This window comes from Sinohyriopsis cumingii, chromosome 5 (assembly GCF_028554795.1).
Source record: "Sinohyriopsis cumingii isolate HCF-2022 chromosome 5, ASM2855479v2, whole genome shotgun sequence".
Taxonomy (NCBI): domain Eukaryota; kingdom Metazoa; phylum Mollusca; class Bivalvia; order Unionida; family Unionidae; genus Sinohyriopsis; species Sinohyriopsis cumingii.
Window position 1 is genome coordinate 62094289 of NC_142965.1, and position 21233 is coordinate 62115521.

General features: G+C 33.5%; 1 protein-coding gene across 2 annotated transcripts in view; it reads left to right on the plus strand.

Moving 5' to 3' along the window:
- Window positions 1–21233, plus strand: part of LOC149799294 (uncharacterized) — a 152122-nt gene that overhangs the window by 123739 nt on the left and 7150 nt on the right. For both annotated transcript variants that reach the window (XM_089958599.1, XM_089958600.1), the window contains 5 exons: window positions 1362–1553; window positions 4139–4336; window positions 7152–7229; window positions 9178–9291; window positions 18598–18654. In XM_089958599.1, the coding sequence (XP_089814725.1) occupies window positions 1362–1553; window positions 4139–4336; window positions 7152–7229; window positions 9178–9291; window positions 18598–18654 (639 nt within the window). The remainder of the gene's footprint in view (window positions 1–1361; window positions 1554–4138; window positions 4337–7151; window positions 7230–9177; window positions 9292–18597; window positions 18655–21233) is intronic.

Here is a 21233-nt window from a genome sequence, read left to right on the forward strand (position 1 = left end):
TACATATGATTGCTCTTCCTCACTTTCTGTAACTTATTGTCCCTCAGTATGTGTTCTACAGTCTGTATGTACCAGCTGTAATTGTAAAGACTATATTTGTATTGTCAACCCTCAATAATGAATTTTTTTTCTACTAAATAAAATCATCTTTGTTTGGAGCACATGATTGCACAAAAGGTTTTGACAAGTAAACAAGTTCTACTCTCTAGAGCAGAATACTCTAAGTGTATTTGTGTATTTTGATAATTAAAGCTATGATAATAAGTCACATGAATTACTACAACAAACTTATTAATTCTGTTTGGTATATTTTGAAGAAATCATATTATTACAAACGCTGAGATTTGAATGTGTTGAGGGTTGTTACTGTTGTACTCAAAATATTTTGAAAAAACACCAGTGAAAATATGTCATAAATGAGATACTGGCCAATTATTTTTGCCACCAACATAATGAAAAATATTAACATAAGTTTCCTTGTTATCTTCTCCATGGTGAGATTAAAGGGTTAATGTGTGTTGGAAATTCAGAAAAAGCTCCATACTTTTAATGAATCTCTCTCTTCAGTCATTTAAGAGTTTAATGGGTTTTTTCCCCCAATTTTATCATGATATAAACTGTAAGTTACTGAATCACAAAGAAAATAATGCCTTATGAGTGTTATGTGAGCTACTTAATGGCTTGGCAAGTGACAGTTAATAGCATGAATAATTTGGACACAAAAAACATTAAACTTGTATTATTTCAATTTATTATAATTTTATTTATTTTATGTTTTTTTTTAAAAGATATTTCCTATCAGTTTTAGAGCCTTATTTAAGCATATGAATTTTTGTTGAGGGTATCTGCAATGTAGCTACTTTAAAAAAATGAGATTTTCCATCTACGTCTGCATCAACTGAATCATTCTACCAATGGTAGATGATCAGAGGCTTTGAACATTCTTTTATATAAATTGGCATATGTGAACTGAGTAGAAGTTCAGTCTTGAAAGCAAAAGATATGTTGTTTTGTTTGACATATGAATGACTCTTGGGTTTGCCATGAGTTCATTATTGCTTGGATGAATCATTATTGTTGAGGCATGTGAGTAACCATTTTTTAAATCTATTTTTGTCATCTGTATTAATGGTTATAGTGTTGGGGGTCCAATAGTAAAACAGTGCAAAACCTCAACCATGACAGTTGCCTTTGCACTATAAGAAGAATGGTTGTTCTAGTACATATCAGCAAGAGAACACATCACAGTTCTGCCTTGACACATAAGTAAGAATGATTGTTCTGTTGCATTTCAGCAAGAGAACATGCCACAGTTCTTCTTTTACACTATAAATAAGAATGATTGTTCTATTACATTTCAGCAAGAGAACATGTCAGAGGTCTGCCAATCATGTAGAAAAAAATTTTCATTGCTGAAAAAGAAGAGACACTGTAAAGTGTGTGGTATGGTTCTTTGTAAATCCTGTTCATATAAAGAGCTGCTTATCTACCTCCCTGATGAGAGGGACCCAGGGGACACTACTCCACAGCTAGGAGTCATACATTTGATTGGGGTAAAGAGATCCTGTGTCTTTTTTATGGTTACACTACATCACCTTCTAATGCATAATTGGACCAATGATATTTCCATCACAGTCCACAGATACATATTTTTAAATTTTTACTTTTTTCATTTCATTGCTTAATGGTGTCAATCACTTTTTCAGTTTGTTTTCCTTGTGGCAAAGGTCATGGTCATGAACATTGAAGAAAAAGAGGATCTCTGACAAGCATTTTTATTATGTAGACAATTTATTAAACAATCTGAGCAATATAATTTGCTTTCAGCTTGTGACAAATTATATTATTCCAGGAACTTCTTAAATTGGATGCTAACTAAACATGAATTTGAAATTCTGTTCAAAGTACAGTAACTGCATGGACTACAAATTATTAAGGACTATTCCCATTCAATATACCTAGTCAGAGAGAGAGTGCAATTTTTTGGATGAACTGGGTTCTTTACCTGAATTTGTTTCCTAATTTTAATTCTATTTTAGTGGTGGTACCTGCAAAACAATGTGGCATTGTATCCTATCCATTATCCATAAATGCTATTGCTACACTGTATAATGCATTCTAAGCTGTTAGGTTGCATTTTAAGCATGATAATTTTTGTAAAATCAGTCCATGTTGTTGCAAGATCAAGCAGCATTTTGATGCTATCTATATTTCATCACATTGTTACCTAAGTATATTTAGGTCCATAAGCTTCAAGTATTTGGTCATAATATAATAATGCTAAATAATGACAAATTAAAAAAACTAAATGGTTTTAATATGACAACAAATTAAAATAAATAAATGGTTTAAATACGCATGACAACATTCCTGTGAAAGAACATTTTGCTTTGTGAATTTTATAAGTGGGATCTCAGATTTTCAACCAGTCAAATTTAACAAATTGCTAAACACCATTCTTGTTCAGCTATTATTTTCCTCATAGTCAGTGACAGGGTACTTGTAAATAGTGATGTGGTACTTGTAAATAGTGATGTGATACTTGTAAATAGTGACAGGGTACTTGTAAATAGTGACAGGGTACTTGTAAATAATGACATGGTACTTGCAAATAATGACAGGGTACTTGTAAATAGTGACAGGTTGATGTAAATAGTGACAGGGTAATTATAAATAGTGATGTGGTACTTGTAAATAGTGATGTGGTACTTGTAAACATTGAAGTGGTTCTTGTAAATAGTGATGTGGTACTTGTAAACATTGATGTGGTACTTGTAAACAGTGATGTGATACTTGTAAATAGTGACAGGGTAGTTGTCAATATTTGTAAATAGTGATGTGGTACTTGTAAATAATGATAGGATACTTGTAAATAGTGATGTGGTACTTGTAAATAGTGACAGGGTAGTTGTAAATAGTGATGTGGTACTTGTAAATAGTGACAGGGTATTGTAAATAGTGATGTGGTATTTGAAAATAGTTACAGGGTAGTTGTAAATATTGACAGGGTACTTGTAAATAGTGATAGGCTACTCATAAATAGTGACAGGTCAGTTGTAAATAGTCATGTGGTACTTGTAAATAGTCATGTGGTACTTGTAAATAGTCATGTGGTACTTGTAAATAGTGATGTGGTACTTTTTCCCATATTTTTCTATGCAGTGACACATACATGAAATATATATTCAAATTAAAGTTGTCCAAGAAAATTCAGACAAAAACTGTTTTATATTTGAAACTTTGATAATGTTTGGAGCATTAGTTAAATAAAAATATAATTTGTCATGAATTTAAATATTCCACCTTTCACATGTAATAACAGTTATCAAAAAATGTATTCATGTAATGTGATTATACTGTAAGGGGCACAGCCCTTAAATTATGATAGCCCTGTAGAATTCACAGTTGCATAATGCTCATAACCAGAACTGAAGAAAACCCAATTTCTGTTTTCTTCTCAAAGTATGACACCCTTATACAGTAAATTAATATTAAATTCTGTTCATTATGTGTATACAACCGTCAAGAGAGGAACATGTTGAAATCATTTATTGTACCCAACAAACAAGGACCAATACAACAATATGATTAAATATTAACATAGTAAGAAGTGCCCGATACTGTTAGTGCACTGGACATATCCAAGCTGTTATTACTAGACTGACATGTAATGTACTGTTTCAACATACTGAGTTTATTAGATATGTGTACATACTCTACCAGCATAGGTAACAATAGGACAGCTTTACACAATCCACACCATCCGTGGACACAATAAGACACATTTTCTCAATCCAGTCACCTTGAGGAGTTCAATACTTTTACCCAGTCTATATCACCTGTGGAAAAAAGAGCTCTTTACCCAATCCATGCAAGGTATGGAGACAGTTTGACAACCTTACCCAGCTCTTACCAGCCTAGAATAAAATAGGAAACCTTTGTACAATTCTACATTACCTATAGAGGCACTAGGACACTGTTACAAAATTCATTAGTTTAAGTACTTTCATTGGTTATGAAATCTTGACAATTTTACTGTTGGATTAAAAATGATTTTGTACGGTTTAAGACTGTAGTACTGTTGCACATTAACATCAGTGTTTTGTGGCTTTTTTGACCCAATTTATCTTTTCTTCAGTGCCCAGAGGTTGAACCAAAGATATCTTTGCTTCTTCGTACCTGCAGCCCGTGTAGAGATAAGCTAGTGGACATTCAGCTGGCTGCAGTAGAACTTAGCAACAAGTCTAAGGGTGCCTCGGAGTTCCTCAGCAAACTTATAGCTGTTGACGGGGCAATATCAGATCTTCAGAACAAGATTAGTGACCAACTCAAAAAGGTAATAAATCATTTAGGTCAAGTCAAATGAATTATTTTTATTTCAAGTCAGTACATGTTAATACAAATTGCAAACACAAATGATTATGCGGTATTTCTTCCTTTATAAAACACAATTAATCAAGAACATTAAAACTTATTAAATTCTTCAACACCATGAATTACATAGTAGCGTTACACTGGTCTCCAGAACAGTTCAGCTATATGCATGGTAATCTATGATAGATTTTATTAACATAGAGACAATATTTTATTCTTAGCCATGACATCGCTCTTGAAGGGGCAGACATACACACCAGTTACCATTACTATGATGACATCATCACCTGTGGTTATACCAAGACAGTCTTTTATTGGAAAGAAATGAGATAAAATTTGCTGATAAATATGCTTCGAGTATGTTTTGACACTTATTACAGTTGTGCCATCTGATTGTATCATCAATTCAGTGTTGTTGTTTACATTTTATTTTTTTCTTTGCTATTTCATTAACACATTAACCCCTAGCGACGACTTTACGGGGCAGGAGGTAGTAGCCTACTGCCAAGCTCTGTAGCATCGTGGTCATGCATGATGCACTACAGTGGGTGGTATTATAGAAAGGTAGACAGATGTAGCTCTACAATAATATCAAATAATCTGGAATATCTAGTTGCACTACAAAATACAGATAGAAAAACCTCATTTTTTTGGACATGACTTTTTTTAACGCAAAATTCGCCCATGGTCGGAATCCCATTTTGTGTCCAGATTTTAGACTTTTTGGTCTCAGATCTAAAGCAAACCATTATGAACTGCAAATAGACAGATGAGCCTTTGCAAAAAGTAGGATAAGATGGGCATTTGGAATAAAGAGTGGTCTCCATACAAAAATAATGGCTCCGTTTAGCAAAAAAAGCAAAATAAAAAATAATAAAAAAAGTATAACTTTTACCCTTCTGCTCATGCGCGAGTCAAATAGCCAATGAAAAATTATGTTTCTAACACAACTAGGCAGTATGTTATTGAAAGATGACTGGGGATTTGGTGTTTTTGAGTCTATTCAGAAATAGCTTTCAAAATGTGTTTCCTACTCGATTTTCAGGCAAAAATGGCAAAAAGCTCCAGGGGTTAATGTGTTAACAGTTTAAAGAAAATAAGCTCTTTTCCAATTAGCTGCAAAAGTGGGAATTTTCCTTATCTCCCCTTCTGGAAATGTTTTCCTTGACTACTGTCAATATTTCTGCAGCCATTATTTGAACTGGCTGCACAAGGGGCATTGCAAATAAAGTTATATTGGTAAAAATATTGCCAATTTACCCCACAGGGGTTCTTTACGAAAGCAAGAGTATCGTTCAGTGGATAGAGAGCTAGGTCTAACAGATACCCCACCCTGTGACAACTGTGGTTTAATATTAACCTATAGGAGTAAATACACTCAATACTGTTTAGAGAACTGTTGCTCTTTAAATATATTAATGTTTGTAGAACTGCATATTATTAACCCAGCCAGTGTCTGGGACTATTTGGTATGTGAAACGATTGAAAGGTCTCAGCCAGAATAAGTAAAACTATTTTTTTCTTTTTTCTCTTCTATTGCCATTAAAATAAAAACAATACACATAATCTCTAATGGGTAATGGTTTAATAATAAATTCATTACATTTCTTGAATAATTTTAAGCTCTTGTTTGCCAGTCATTGCAAAAGCTTGAAACTATTCAACTCATTACATAAATAAAATATTAAATCATTACTCATTTGAGATCATTTATAAATGCAATAACATTGGTATGTATGCATACATACATGCAAATAATTTTGTTGTATGTAATAATGTTCTTTACTTTCAGAAACATGAAAGCTGTAATTTAATTAGTGAAAAAAATATCAATAGAACTTGAGTTCATATTTATACCCATCAAAACTTCTTATACATGTCAGTAAATTTTGGATTTTAATCAGGCTGTCATTGTTTTCTACATTATTTTCTCTACATTTTCTCTGTCCTCCATTTATGTACCATTCATAGTTCCTATTAGAATTTTCTACATTAGTATACAATGTTCACCATCATTAAGGTCAACATTTCTGTGACACCAGAGTATGGCATAAAAATCTTAATTCTGAAATGTTATTGGAATGAAACATTTAAATTTGGCCTAAATCTGACAGCAAGATAAGTACACTATCCATTACACAAGAGACATGGAAACAATAACTGAATGAAAAAGAGAAAATCTGATAACTTGGATGGAATCATAAAATGATTCATCAAAAAGTAATGGCAGATAAAGGGAAATAACTCAAGCTACAAAGTGTTAATCAAGAATTGTATCAACAATCACAGTTTCTATGATTTTTCCTTGAATGAAAAATGCATCAAATGCAATCTGGGGAGATAACTTTTGTTCAACTTGTTTACATTTGCCATTTGTATTGCCATTTACTCACATAATCACATTTGTAATATCTCTCATCTTTCCTAACAACCCACATGAGGCACAGGGCATCATGTAGAATTCAACCATACTGTATTGTGTCTGGAAAATTCAGGCGACTATTTTTAGATAATTGTATAACTTCCTTTGTGTTTCTCCATTGGTAGAAATGCCCAGGGTGTTTCAGGTTGAACTATGTGTATATGTCGGGAATACATGTAGATGCATACAGTGATGTTGTAATCATGAGATACCCCTCTGAAATCGATGATAGATATAGACTGAAAAGCAGAGATTAGAAATATTAGCTGAGAACACTGGAGGCGATACTTTTATGCTGCAGATTTCTATTTTTAAACTGCACTTTTTTATGTTCTTTATTTTGTTCTCTTTCTAGTATAATCAGGAGATAAAACAATTACTGGATGAGAACACAACCAAGACATCAAAAGCAGTTGTTTTTGAGAAATTGAAGGTTAGTCTTAATTGGTTTGCAATATGACAACTATCTACTGCAGTTGACTAAAAGTAAATTGGTTTGGAACTTATTTTATGCAAAAATGCCATGGATAATTATCTTTTGCAGTAATTGTTACCGGTCCAGAAAAATTGTTTACGTCACCTATCAACTATATGTGATTGATGTGAATTGTACACTGTCATAAATTAAATGAAAATGGGCCATGGAAACAGAAAGTGTTCATGTTTGATATGTTGAATGCAAACAGACCTTGACAACACAGAATGTTAATGTTTCATATATTGCATGCAAAAAAGGCCAAATAAAAATGTCTACTCTATTAAACTGTTTTTCTACTGTTTCTGTCAGCTTTGAACCGCATGCTCAGAAAACTACAGCCTGAATGAGAGATTTAGAAAGGTTTGAAAAATAAATCAAAATTAAAAGCCTAAACATGGTAGGTTTCTAATTATGTTGCAGTCTTAAGTAGAAATATGTGTTTGAACACAGAAGCATTCTAAATCGATTAAATTAATGCAGAAAAATATTGCAACCAGTATAAAGTGTCTGAATCAATTGGATTTGCCAACTCTGCTGAAATGGATTGTATGTTTGACCTTAGCTTATTGGCCCAATGTTGTGTAGCAAAGAAAGTAACCTATCAAAAACAAGATAACAGTACCACCTGAGTTAGATTAATGACAGGGTTTAGAAGGGACATAAATCAATCTTCTAGAAATCATTGAATGATTGATAGGTTGATTGTCTGATTTTGATGTACTATGGACAAATGGCCTTAAACACGAATGACAGGATGAACAAGGGAAGTACTTCAGAAAGTTTATGACAAAAATATATATATATTGTATTTTCTGCAAAGAACATAGGCCCTGTTGACAAGATTCTTTTACAATAAGCTGGTGTGAAAATTATTTATTAAAATATAGGGTCTTCAAAATATATTAATTGTGATTTTATAAATTTGCAATATTCGCATGTCATGCATCTTTCTTGAATGCTCAGGTCGTATTCATTTCTAAATCTACATATTGAGATGTTTAATTCATTAACTGTTCCATTTTAAAATTTTAGACCTTTCCAAAATTCGTCCTTGTTCTCCAACTCTTTGCATCTCAGATCATCTTTCAACTTAATTTATGCAACACCAGAGTTTTCTTAATTGGTTTCACAAGATGCGCAATGGATACAATGCACTTGGTGATTTTATTCATAGTGTGAAATAATAGTGGAACATTCTAACAAAGTTGCTGATTGAGTTTGAAAAAATCATGACTTCGATATTTTACAATATTAAGGAAGTCATGAAGCTTGAAAATCAATTATACATTGTATGAACAGCCATTTTGAAACTTCATGACTTCATGAATCCCATAAATTATAAATTTCGGATCTTAAAATTAAAAATATTTTTAGAAAAATAATAAATCTCATCAAAGAAAAACCCAACTATATTTGTAACATCACATGCAGGTACATGAATACATATTAGATATTAGATCCTTTCCAATGGTATACACTGTTAACTTCTAGGTTTTTACATTAAGTGTTTGGTTTTTACTGATTTAAATGCTTGTTACAAAGACTTGGTACAAACATGTACTAATTGATGAATAACCTGGACAAATTCCTACAAGGTATCCTATGATTGAGGCAGTTTGTAGAATGGATACTGTATGCATACTGTCACATTCAAATATCCTTTCTTTCCATTTTTTTAAAAAATTAGTCATTTTACTTATACCTACTCTGTCAGTCAAGTCAATCTGAGCAAGTCAAATAATTTGTATCAATTTTGTTTTTGCAAATAGATCACAATACCAGATGTTTGACTGTGAGTTATTTCTTTTCAGAAAATTAGCAGATTTAAGAATATTCTTGTCTTCATTCTTCTGTATTTTTGTTTCTGTGTGCGTTGAAATCTTGTATGTGATTTTGATTTCAGGATGATCTGTCTGATTGTCTAGCGCAATATGCATCAAAATTACAGTTTGCCAAAGGACTGCAGCCTGATGCCATTAGTAATAAACAGAAAATGCTAATGAAGAACTATATTATGGTAAATATTTCTGAAACCAACTTTTCAAGACTTTGAGTAGATTTTTTGTTTGCTGTTTACTTTTTTCAAACACAAATTGTGACCCATTTTCAAGTTGGTTAGTTTAAAATTTTCACAAGACAAACATTATTTTAAAAAATTGACATTAAGCTCACCTTCCTACATGATGAGCATGTGCACAACCTGACCGTTTTAGCAGTGTCTTTATGTGTTGGCCAGTTGTAACTCCTGGTCAAAATGTTGGATGAAATAACTACTCAGAGAAGAAAAGAATCTGAGATAAATGGCTAATACCCCTGTGCCTTTTATAAATTTTACAAGAAATATTATAGGCTTAAATCTACTTTGGATTGGACTGACTTGAAAAACACAATCAATTCAATGTATATTTTACTTCTGATTTTGCAGAAAGCTATGTTTTGTGAAAATGATACAGTGCGCAAAAGACAGAGAAGCAGTAGATGCTGGTTTTCAGATCTTAGCAGATCTGATTTGTTTCAACATTTCAACCGTTTGTTTCAATTGGTTGAGAATTAAAGCTATTCCATAAATATCCGAAGTGTCCCAAATACATGTGATACAGGATAGTGAGATTGTACCTTGATGATAAGAATCCACTTTAAGAACACTTAACCTTCAGATGTCCCCTCTTAATAGTAGCAATATGAAACATGTCTGCTGACTTTAATATCATTTTTGCCAGCACATATGCCAATGCAATTATTTTATCACCATTGTATGTTTTCTTTATAGTATATAATTTTACAGTTAAATATAAATGCATCTTGATTATTTTAAAATTAGATAGATCTAGAAGAAAGAAAATGAGCAATGATTGCACGTCATGAAATAAATTTGTATTATATAATCATGTGTTGTAATAATTCATAAAAGGAATGAATATATATATTAAATTTTTCTTTCATCAGATATATTTTTGCTTTATACACAACAAAAACTTAAATTGATTTTGCATAATAAATTGTAGTTGTGTGTACAGCAAAATAAATAAAATAATATATTGTGTGCACTTCTTAAATCTCTGTACACTGATATTTCTTATAAAATTTAATGCATCCGATTTTCATGCAAATATTGTAATACAAAAGGATATGTATTATGTTCAGACTAAATTATCTCCTTTCCGCAGCTGCTTGGGAAGCTGTTTGCTTCATTCACTGAAATTTATATCAAATATTTCATTGGTCATTGGTTGGTAGAACAATATTTGAAGACCTTTGGTTTTTCTCAGCAACTGTTACAAGTTATCTCCCATCACTGGTTGGTGGAACAATAGTTGAAAAGTTTAAGTTATTTGCCATTGGTTGCTAGAACAGTATTTGAAGAGTTTAGTAAAAGTTATATCAGGTTAAAAAAACTTAGTGTCTGAATTCACAACAGTTGTAATCGTACATTTGCTTTCAAATTTCTAAGGATTCTAATGACATAGTCATTTTTGAAAAGATTGCAAAGATTTGCTCATACTGTTTTCAATAATTGATGAACATACTGTCTTCTCCATCAAATACATTCCCTGAGCCCATTAACATTGGAATTATTCTCTGATACCTCCAAATCCAGTCTTCTCTCCCTCAAGTAAAGATGAAAAAACATCTTTCTGTCAATATATAATATAGAGAAAGGGAAGCAACTGTTACAAGTTATCTCCCATTTCTAAACACTGTGACTGCTGCTATACTCTTATGTAACTAGTTTTCACCTTTAGCCTAATGCTGGGGGCCTTGAGTGGCCAAGTGGTCTAGAGTGCTCACCATTACAAATCACTGCCATCTCACCTCTGTCTGGGGGCCTTGAGTGGCCAAGTGGTCTAGAGTGCTCACCATTACAAATCAATGCCATCTCACCTCTGTCTGGGGGCCTTGAGTGGCCAAGTGGTCTAGAGTGCTCACCATTAGAAATCACTGCCATCTCACCTCTCTGTCTGCGTGGGTTCAAGTCTCTTCCACCATTTAAACTAGCTGCCATGTATAGCCAGTCTATCTTGTGCTATAAAATGAAGTTAAACTTTATAACAGCAACATTTACCTAATACTGTAGCATGGATATCCAAGAATCTAAATCATTGCATATTTTTTATTTTATCTATACATTTATTTTGTCATTGGTACAGTATGTCAAAATGTTGTTTTAATTAGTGCATGCAACCTTTATTTATTTTTTTTAGTTTTTTCATTTTTTGTACCATTCTATATTGTCAAATGTGATTTGGATTGGTAACATACAATGTTTACCAGTGAAATTTTAATTGTACTATTTTTTAAATAATTGCGCTTCTAGGTCATTTTGATATTTGTGGGCTACAATTTATTTAAACAATTGATACATATTTTTTGTATAATTCTGCTTGTGTTTTTTTCTACTCCATTACAGAAATGACTGAAAAAACCAAGTAAGAAGTGTAAGTGATTCAAAGTTGTGGAGGAAGTATATGAGATAAAATAGTTCAAGAAATTAAAAAAATGAACACTTTCTATTTCATTGCAGCTGTACATTCTTAGTCTATGCTCCATCTCCAAATCTCCTGTTAGCCTCATTAGGGATGTTGAGATGCCCCCCCCCCCCATCTACCCATAGAGGATGCAGAAAAGACTTTAATACAATAGAAAACAAAGGCAATTCCATTGAAACATACAACTTGTGTATGATCTCCTTGTTTTTATCATCGAATTTATGGAAAGGTGAAGACGATGAGTTGTGTTGGAATCCCACTGGGGATAAGCCAAGAGCACCACCCATGAAGAGTAAAGGATTACAATGAATTATTATGCAGCTTGTGTGGCATGAGGTTCTACTGGTAAACTTGTCTCAACCAGTGTAACATAGCATTAACATAGCATTTACCCCATCTGTGCATGAAAATATTGAAGACAGATGTGAAGGTTTATACATTTACTTATATATAAGGATGGATGGATGGATCTGACTGACCTGCAATTGGTCTTGACCAGATGAACCTCACATCATGTAGACTGGAACAACTTTCAAATTGACTGACCAAAGTAGCTGACCAGCAACTGATGTTTCATCTTTTGTATCTTCTATCTGCTAACCAACTGGTCCAGCTGCATGAATGAGCTCTGCACAAATACAGTGGTCAAGAATTTGTTGTTGGATGGACAGCCACTTATTCCAACTATAAGTGTCTTATGCCGATCACACCACATACCATTCAAATGAAAATGCATGATAAACCTGCATTACCTATATATCCACCCGACCCAGCCAAACTAGATTCACCCTATCAGTATTCCTTTATGTGACCACTACTAATGACATAAGTAATGGGAAAACCGATGATGCAGCCTTACAATACTTTATCATCATTACCATTTGGAATGCTGTATTCTTGGACTATTGCTATACAGAAATAAAGAATAACCACAAGTTGATGAAGAGGAGGAAACAATAGTGCCTACCAATTCCAATCCCACAATCATGAGGATGGAATTCAACTTTGAAGCTTCAAGAATTTTGCCTCTGTCTAACTGTCCCCCTCCGCTTACAATCATCCTTACCTTCGATGCCTAGGTCTCTGTGTAATTAATTTATTATGACTACAGTTTGTCATTGAACACTCTATCACAATCATCAAAACTTGCTGACATTACCGAGCATCTCTTAGAGAAAATTTGCAAACCTTGTAAGACAAAGGTCATCTTTCTTAGTGAATTTTTTGCAAGTTTCTTCACTGCTGGTAAGGAATGCTGTGTCAACTTCCTACCTGATTTTAGCAATTTTACCTTGCTGAAAAGGCCAGAAACAATCATGGCTGGGATTTGGTGTGCCATATTGCCAAGGAAGTGAATAGGGTACCCCAATACATGAATGGCTAATGCCCTTACAGCCTTTTGCAGTATGGATTCACTTAGAAAAGATACATTCCTACACTCTTCTACTTTAAAGCCACATCATGTGGCAGCTATCTGTACCCATCCTTTCAGCTCTTATCTTCTGTTTGAGGTCATATTGAGCCAATGCTAAAGCTGGGTGCAAAATGGTTATCCCTTCAACATTTTGTATAAGATGCCATATCTGCATGACCCTTTCAAGGATGGGCTGCTGAGTGACCATCAGAAACATACCAGAGGCAATTATCAACAACAAAATATTAATGTATCCAAGAAAACTATATGAGTGACAGTATATCTCTAACATTCTCACCCAGGTGAAGCAAGGTGGGAAAAAAGGAAATTTTCTCTTCCTTGAGGCCTATTGTCAACTGCCAGTGACTTACCATTCCTCTCAGATGTTGGTCACCCACTTCTAAATGACAGATTCCTTCATTTTTGCAAGACAGGCTAAGTGGATTAGCCTATTTCTAGAAAAGAAATGAGTGATCCAAGACATTAGTGAGGGTCTCTGGATCTCATTCATTGTGAACTTCATTGTGATACAATTCATATTGGGTAATTATAATGTCTTTAGTTTGCATACTGGTGGACAATTCATGCTCTTCCTCTTTGTTTTGTTTCCAAAACACAAGCATCATTTATGCCCTTATTCACAGTACAGAGTGGACAATCATTGAAGAAAAATCCAACCTTATCTACTCTCAACATTTTATAACATGTTAGTTAGGTGACATCTTATTACCAAATGCAGTGAAATTGTCATTCATGCCTCAGAGATGATGTAAAACAACACATTTATTTCAGTATGGGAGTTCCTTCATCTCCTCTGCCTACTCTGTCTGGTTTGAGTTTGTTACACCTTGGTCACCTTTGCATGCATCCATTGTAGATGACCTCTGGCAAAATGGTGAACAATCACATACTGGCTGGATTGCCACATGATCTCAATGAGCATTAAACACATCCTTGTATATTGGCAAGACAGTAAGTGGCTAATGGCTAAAATACCTAGGGGTGAAACAATACACACATGCCACCTGCTTATACAATTCATCATACACAGCCTATGATATAATACATCATCGACACGCGTGTGAAATTGATGATCTTTCCATCTTTGGAAGGTCTCTCAGTGATAGTTTGTGTCCATTTATGTGATATACTGGTTTTATTTCCAGTATGCAGATTAGAGACAGAAATATGCTTAGCATCTATTTATATGCCATTCTCATTCATACTCATCCATGAGAAGATAACACAAGTACTTTCAAACCGACTACTTGTTGTTCAAGCTTTATATTCAACATTTTAGGCCATTTAAGGCTGCTCCATTTAATTAGATGCAGGACTTTATCCACCAGACATAGGTATTTTAATCACATAAATATATTTACTTGTTATTTTGTTTTCATTCTTACGTACTCTGTTTATTTGAATTCTGATAGGGATATCTAGTTCTGTAGTACATGTTCCCATGAGACAAACATCTTTGTGAAAAGAAATGACAACTGCATTCTACTTTTAAATTGTCTGTACTTTAATTTGGCTAGGTATTCTGCTTTTCTACATTTGCAGAAAGGTTATTGACTTAGCATATCATCCATTTTATATTTTGGTCCATCTAACATTTACGTAGGATTAGTATTTAACACCAGTTTCAGGCTCAAAATCACTCACTGGTGTATCCGTTAACACTTTTCCTGCTCCAGTAATCTGATATACTTCATAACTTAAAAAATATTGTCATCATGACTATCATTAGCCGGTACATGAACTGTGCTGGCAATCAGCCAATTAGGGTTTTCTAGGAAGCCCATAGTATGAACATGGGTTTTGTAAACTTCCTTAATGCAAGGTTCAATCTACAATATAATGTTGGTTTAAGTAAAGTTTTCAGACCAGTATACTCTGAACTCTTGTAAGACTATGTACGACTAATGACAATTTTGGTTTATGATATATTAATCATTTCCACTAGTTTGGTATTTGAATGTAATGTCTCATTTCGAAACATAGCAGAGTCAGTCAGCATGCTCAGACTGCATTCGCCAGCCTCTATCTCTATTACATGACCTCACAAAGGAGATAACTATACATGGCTGGCCCATTTTAGCTGCCCCAACAGTGACCATTCACCATTTATGAAAATACAACTATGGACCCAGGCAGTTATTCCCAATTTAAGCTAAATTTACAAGAAAATGTTGATGGAAGGACAATAATGAGTACAGAACCACATAGGAATCCTTCTAGCATGTATATTAATGATTTTCTTTGTGATAAACTAAAACATGTTCCTACACGAGGACACACACAGAGATAGGATCATGAGAATGTCCTCTTCCTCTTTCCTATTCTCCTAATAGTAAAATGAGCAGATACTTTTTGAATGACTAACCAATTTTTGTTTTAGTAAATTATGTTTCTCTGATAAAACTCTTCTGATTACATTATTAAAATTACCCCCTCCCCTCCATATGAGCATTCTACAATAAGTTTTGTTTTTGTGAACGGTAGGCATCAAATGGGTAGAAAGGGTAGTTTCCCTTTCTCATGTTTCCCTTTCTTTCTCTCTCTCTCTCTCTCTCTCTCTATATATATATATATATGGAAAAATGGTATCGTTTGGTATTCTAAAAATATACCTGATGATTGTTAGTTAAGCAAGCAACTCATTAATAAACTACCCTGGTGAAACAATTGTCATCTGCCACTCAACATGGACAGCTGATGCAACATGCATCATGGCGTTTTCACTCATTGAAAGAAGAATATGGTAAATGACAAAAAGTATAATTAAAATTAAATCCAGCAGACAGACTATTTCCCTCCCATTTCAAGAAGCATGCAGTACATATATAATTCACTTGGTGTGTCTGAGAGTCCAGCAGATAAAGTGCTGTCATTAGAGAGTAATTAGTGGAAGACAATACAGGCAGTAATTAATAGAAGACAACACAGAGAGTAATAAGTAGAAGACAAAACAGGCAGTAATTAATAGGAGACGATGCAGAGAGTAATAAGTAGAAGACAAAACAGGCAGTAATTAATAGGAGACAATGCAGAGAGTAATAAGTAGAAGACAAAACAGGCAGTAATTAATAGGAGACAACACAGAGAGTAATAAGTAGAAGACAAAACAGACGGTAATTAATAGGAGACAATGCCGAGAGTAATAAGTAGAAGACAAAACAGGCAGTAATTAATAGGAGACAATGCAGAGAGTAATAAGTAGAAGACAAAACAGGCAGTAATTAATAGGAGACAACACAGAGAGTACTAGAAGACAAAACAGGCGGTAATTAATAGGAGACAATGCAGAGAGTAATAAGTAGAAGACAAAACAGGTGGTAATTAATAGGAGACAATGCAGAGAGTAATAAGTAGAAGACAAAACAGGCAGTAATTAATAGGAGACAATGCAGAGAGTAAATAGTAGAAGACAAAACAGGCAGTAACTAATAGAAGACAACACAGAGTAATTAGTAGAGGACAAAACATGCAGTAATTAATATAAGACAAAATGGTAATTATTAGAAGACAAAACATGTAATTAATGTGAAGACAACTAAGAGTAATTAGTGGAAGACAATACAGGCAGTAATTAATAGAAGACAACACAGAGAGTAATAAGTAGAAGACAAAACAGGCAGTAATTAACAGGAGACAATGCAGAGAGTTATGAGTAGAAGACAAAACAGGCAGTAATTAATAGGAGACAATGCAGAGAGTAATAAGTAGAAGACAAAACAGGCAGTAATTAATAGGAGACAACGCAGAGAGTAATAAGTAGAAGACAAAACAGGCAGTAATTAATAGGAGACAATGCAGAGAGTTATGAGTAGAAGACAAAACAGGCAGTAATTAATAGGAGACAATGCAGAGAGTAAATAGTAGAAGACAAAACAGGCAGTAACTAATAGAAGACAACACAGAGTAATTAGTAGAGGACAAAATAGGCAGTAATTAATAGAAGACAACACAGAGAGTAATTAATAGTAGACAATACAGGCACTAATTAATAGAAGACAACACAGAGAGCAATTAGTAGAAGACAAAACATGCAGTAATTAATTAGAAGACAACACAGAGTAATTCGAAGAAAACAAAACAAGCAGTATATAATTAGAAGACAACACAGAATAATTAGTAGAGGACAAAACAGGCAGTAATTAATAGAAGACAACACAGAGAGTAGTTGGTAGAAGAAAAACAAGCAGTAATTAATTAGAAGACAATATAAAGTAATTAATAAAACACAAAATGGGCAATAATTAATTAGATGACAACACAGAGTAATTATTAGAAGACAATACAGGCAGTAATTAATAGATGCCAACACAGAGAGTAATTAGTAGAAGACAAAACAGACAGTAATTAATTAGAAGACGACACAGAGTAATTAATAGAAGACAAAACAGACAGTAATTAATTAGAAGACAACACAGCAATTAGTAGAAGACAATACAGGCAGTAATTAAAAGAAGACCACACAAAGAGTAATTAGTAGAAGACAATACACACTGTTATTAATAGAAAACAACAGAGTAATAGAAGACAATACAGGCAGTAATTAGTAGAAGACAGCATAGAGTAATTAGTAGAAGACAATACAGGAAATAATTAATAGAAGACAGCATAGAGTAATTAGTAGAAGACAATACAGGCAGTAATTAATAGAAAATACAGGCAGTAATTAATAGAAGACAGCATAGAGTAATTAGTAGAAGACAATACAGGAAGTAATTAATAGAAGACAGCAGAGAGTAATTAGTAGAAGACAATACAGGCAGTAATTAACAGAAAATACAGGCAGTAATTAATAGAAGACAATACAGGCAGTAATTAATAGAAGACAACACACAGAGTAATTAGTAGAAGACAATACAGGCAGTAATTAACAGAAAATACAGGCAGTAATTAATAGAAGACAATACAGGCAGTAATTAATAGAAGACAACACACAGTAATTAGTAGAAGACAATACAGGCAGTAATTAATAGAAGACAACACACAGAGTAATTAGTAGAAGACAATACAGGCAGTAATTAATAGAATACATAATAGGTTACAGTGACAGCAGAAAAAGTAATTATTTTAGATAATGAAGGACATCAAAAGAGGTCAGCATCAAAAGGGATTCATTAATTTTTGTAAGAATCTTTTTCGTAATTTATATTTGATACTGTATATCAAAAAGAAGCCAACAGTTATACATTCCTCATAATGTTATACAAATGTTTTATTTTTTTAAAACTTTTTATTTTATTTTTGACAATTCTTTTATCTGTTTTATTTTTTAATTGACAATTAATGATTTGGATTGGAATTGTTGATGTTTAAAAAAATAAGACAAGATTTTCAATAAAAACAGCAACACCACAAATGACATCATAAATGCTAAGAACATATTTTATTTAAATATTTGCTTCAGGCCAAGTCAGAGTTTTATTTGGACAACATGGACACATTTCGCAAGATGAAGGCCAAGGTAAGTGACTCACCTGGAGACAGTGGATAGTCATGTGAGAACTCATTCATCTACCATTCGTTTCATTCAAGATTTATATTAGAATGTTCATGAGTACTTTTTTAATGCACTATAATTTTCTAGATGTTTGCCTTATAAGGAGGGTGGTTGGTCTTCACAGGAAGCAAATGGTAAATATATATTATTTTCAAATCAGGGAAGGCAACCTTTTCTAGGGTAGTGGGTTCGAGAGGCACCTTGCATGTAATCTGTTTTTCAAATCAATTCCTCTTTATTTTGTTTTAAAGATATTTCTCATTGTCTAATTTTTACTATTCACTCTCTCTCTCTCTCTCTCTCTCTCTCTCTCTCCATACAATGATGACTAAATAATGAATGCACCGATTTTTGGTAAATTATTGGGTATGGATTACTGCATGTGAACTCCTAAATGAACAATACAAAAATGTAATCATGGTGGATCTAAGGCCTTTGGTGTAATGGTTTAATTTTGAAATAAGAGTGGTTCATTTTAGCATTCAGATAGCCATCTTTCTGCTTTCCTTAATGAAAAAAATGTACTATTTGAATTGAAAAAGGAATTTAGCTGAAATACCTGAATCCCTTTCAAGATCACCTCAAATGTCATACAAGTACATATAAACTCAATGATGGATCCAGGACATTTTAAGGATTTGGTTTTGAGATGGAAGTGGTTCGTTCTGCATTAAGATAGCCTTCTTTCTTTTTCTTCCTCTAGGTCAAAATTTACTATTTTGATCCAAAATGGATTTTAACTTAAATACAAGATCATTCTCAAAAAATGTCATAGTAATCTGGACATTTGGAACTAAGGACTCAATTATGGTCATTTACTCAAACTCTGCTAACAAAATCAACCTCAGACACAATGTGAGTCAGTCTAAGTAAGTTCTATTCCAACAGTTTGATATTGTAATAATATAAATACAAATTAGGAATATATATGCCATGTCATATATGTCATGTGATGTCATGTGATATTTTAAGTCGTGTAATGTCTTAACTATTTATGACCTGATGACAGGCTATGACACCTCTCTAGTTTCCCTGCTTTAAACAATGGGTCCTTTATCTGAAACACTGTCTGTGGTGATTTTTGATGAGTACTGCAGAAATTGACAAGATTAGAAAGAGATATAAACTTAGGAGTAGATCCTAAACATCATTTTGAAAGCTATGAATTTTTCATTACAAACTTGGAAATGAACACACACACCTTGGTGACATAAAATGATGGACTATGTCTCTTAATGGAGATGGTGACATGATTTTGGGTAATTATAAATGAAAGTTCTGAGTCTGAGTTTTCCGGCTTTAGTGCCAAGAATTTACTTCATGATTTGAGCATATCTGAGTTTCAGGCTTAATGCTGTGGATTACCTTATGATTTAGACATATTTGATCCTGAATCAAGAATCAGATTTTACCCAAGTAAGCACAGAAAGTAATGATGCAGAAAATGGTGATCATCACAAAGTTTCCAGATGTAACCTTACCAGCAGTATTAAATTGCCAGCTGATTTTGTTCTTTCCACAACCAAACATGTGGACTACTCTTTGTAGAAGACACCATGTTCAGTCACCATAGCCAATGAAATCAATTTATATGCACAGCAAAAACAATAGCAAGCTAATACAAACAGTGAACTCCTTTGGCAACTGACACAATTAAATTAAAGCTTTTGCAAAACATAATGTATCAGGATTACTGGTGTACATATGATTTTTGAACACATTTAGAAACAAAAATGATATGAATAAAAGGTGCAAAGGTATGACCCTGATTATTAATTATCCTATTAACAAGATACAACCTCTTCCTGACAGTGTATTGGAGATTACAGTTGGTGAGGTGATGGAGGGATACAAGATGACTTCAGAAATGGACAATACATGCCTGCCAAACCAAACAGATTTGGAAGAACGTTTTTGGCCAGGTGTGATGGAGTGATGGAGTTACCTCCTGCACAATTCTGTTCTCATAATAGATTGATGTGAACTCCAAAGTATGGCTTGGGGTATTATGTTGTCTGTGTTCTACAAGAGATCTTGTAAGGAGAAAAAATTATCATATATACTGTGATGCCTACTTTTCTGGCATTACTTTTGATGAACATCTGGAGAAAAACATTTACACATATATGGCACTATATGCAGTAATCATAAATGTTTTCCACCATTTCTAGGGGAAAATGTTGGTGATGAGGAGTCCACAACCCATATGAAGCAATCTATTACAGGCATTGTATGTAATTACAACTACATTATGATAATTGTTTACAACAATATTGATGATGATGTAATCTGAGAGTGACAGATGGGCAGAGAATAGACCAATGTTACCAAGCCTAATGCCATCCATTTGCATAATAAGCACATGAATTCATGACCAGTTGAGAAATCAATATGCTGCTAGATGACCAAGTCAAATATGCACTAGGTACATTAGTTGACCCATCTGTGATTGTTGTTGGGTCAATGCTTACCAGATCTGCAAAGAGGCATCAACCACCCAGGTTAAGTAGTACCCAATACACATGTGCCAACTTTATCCTGGA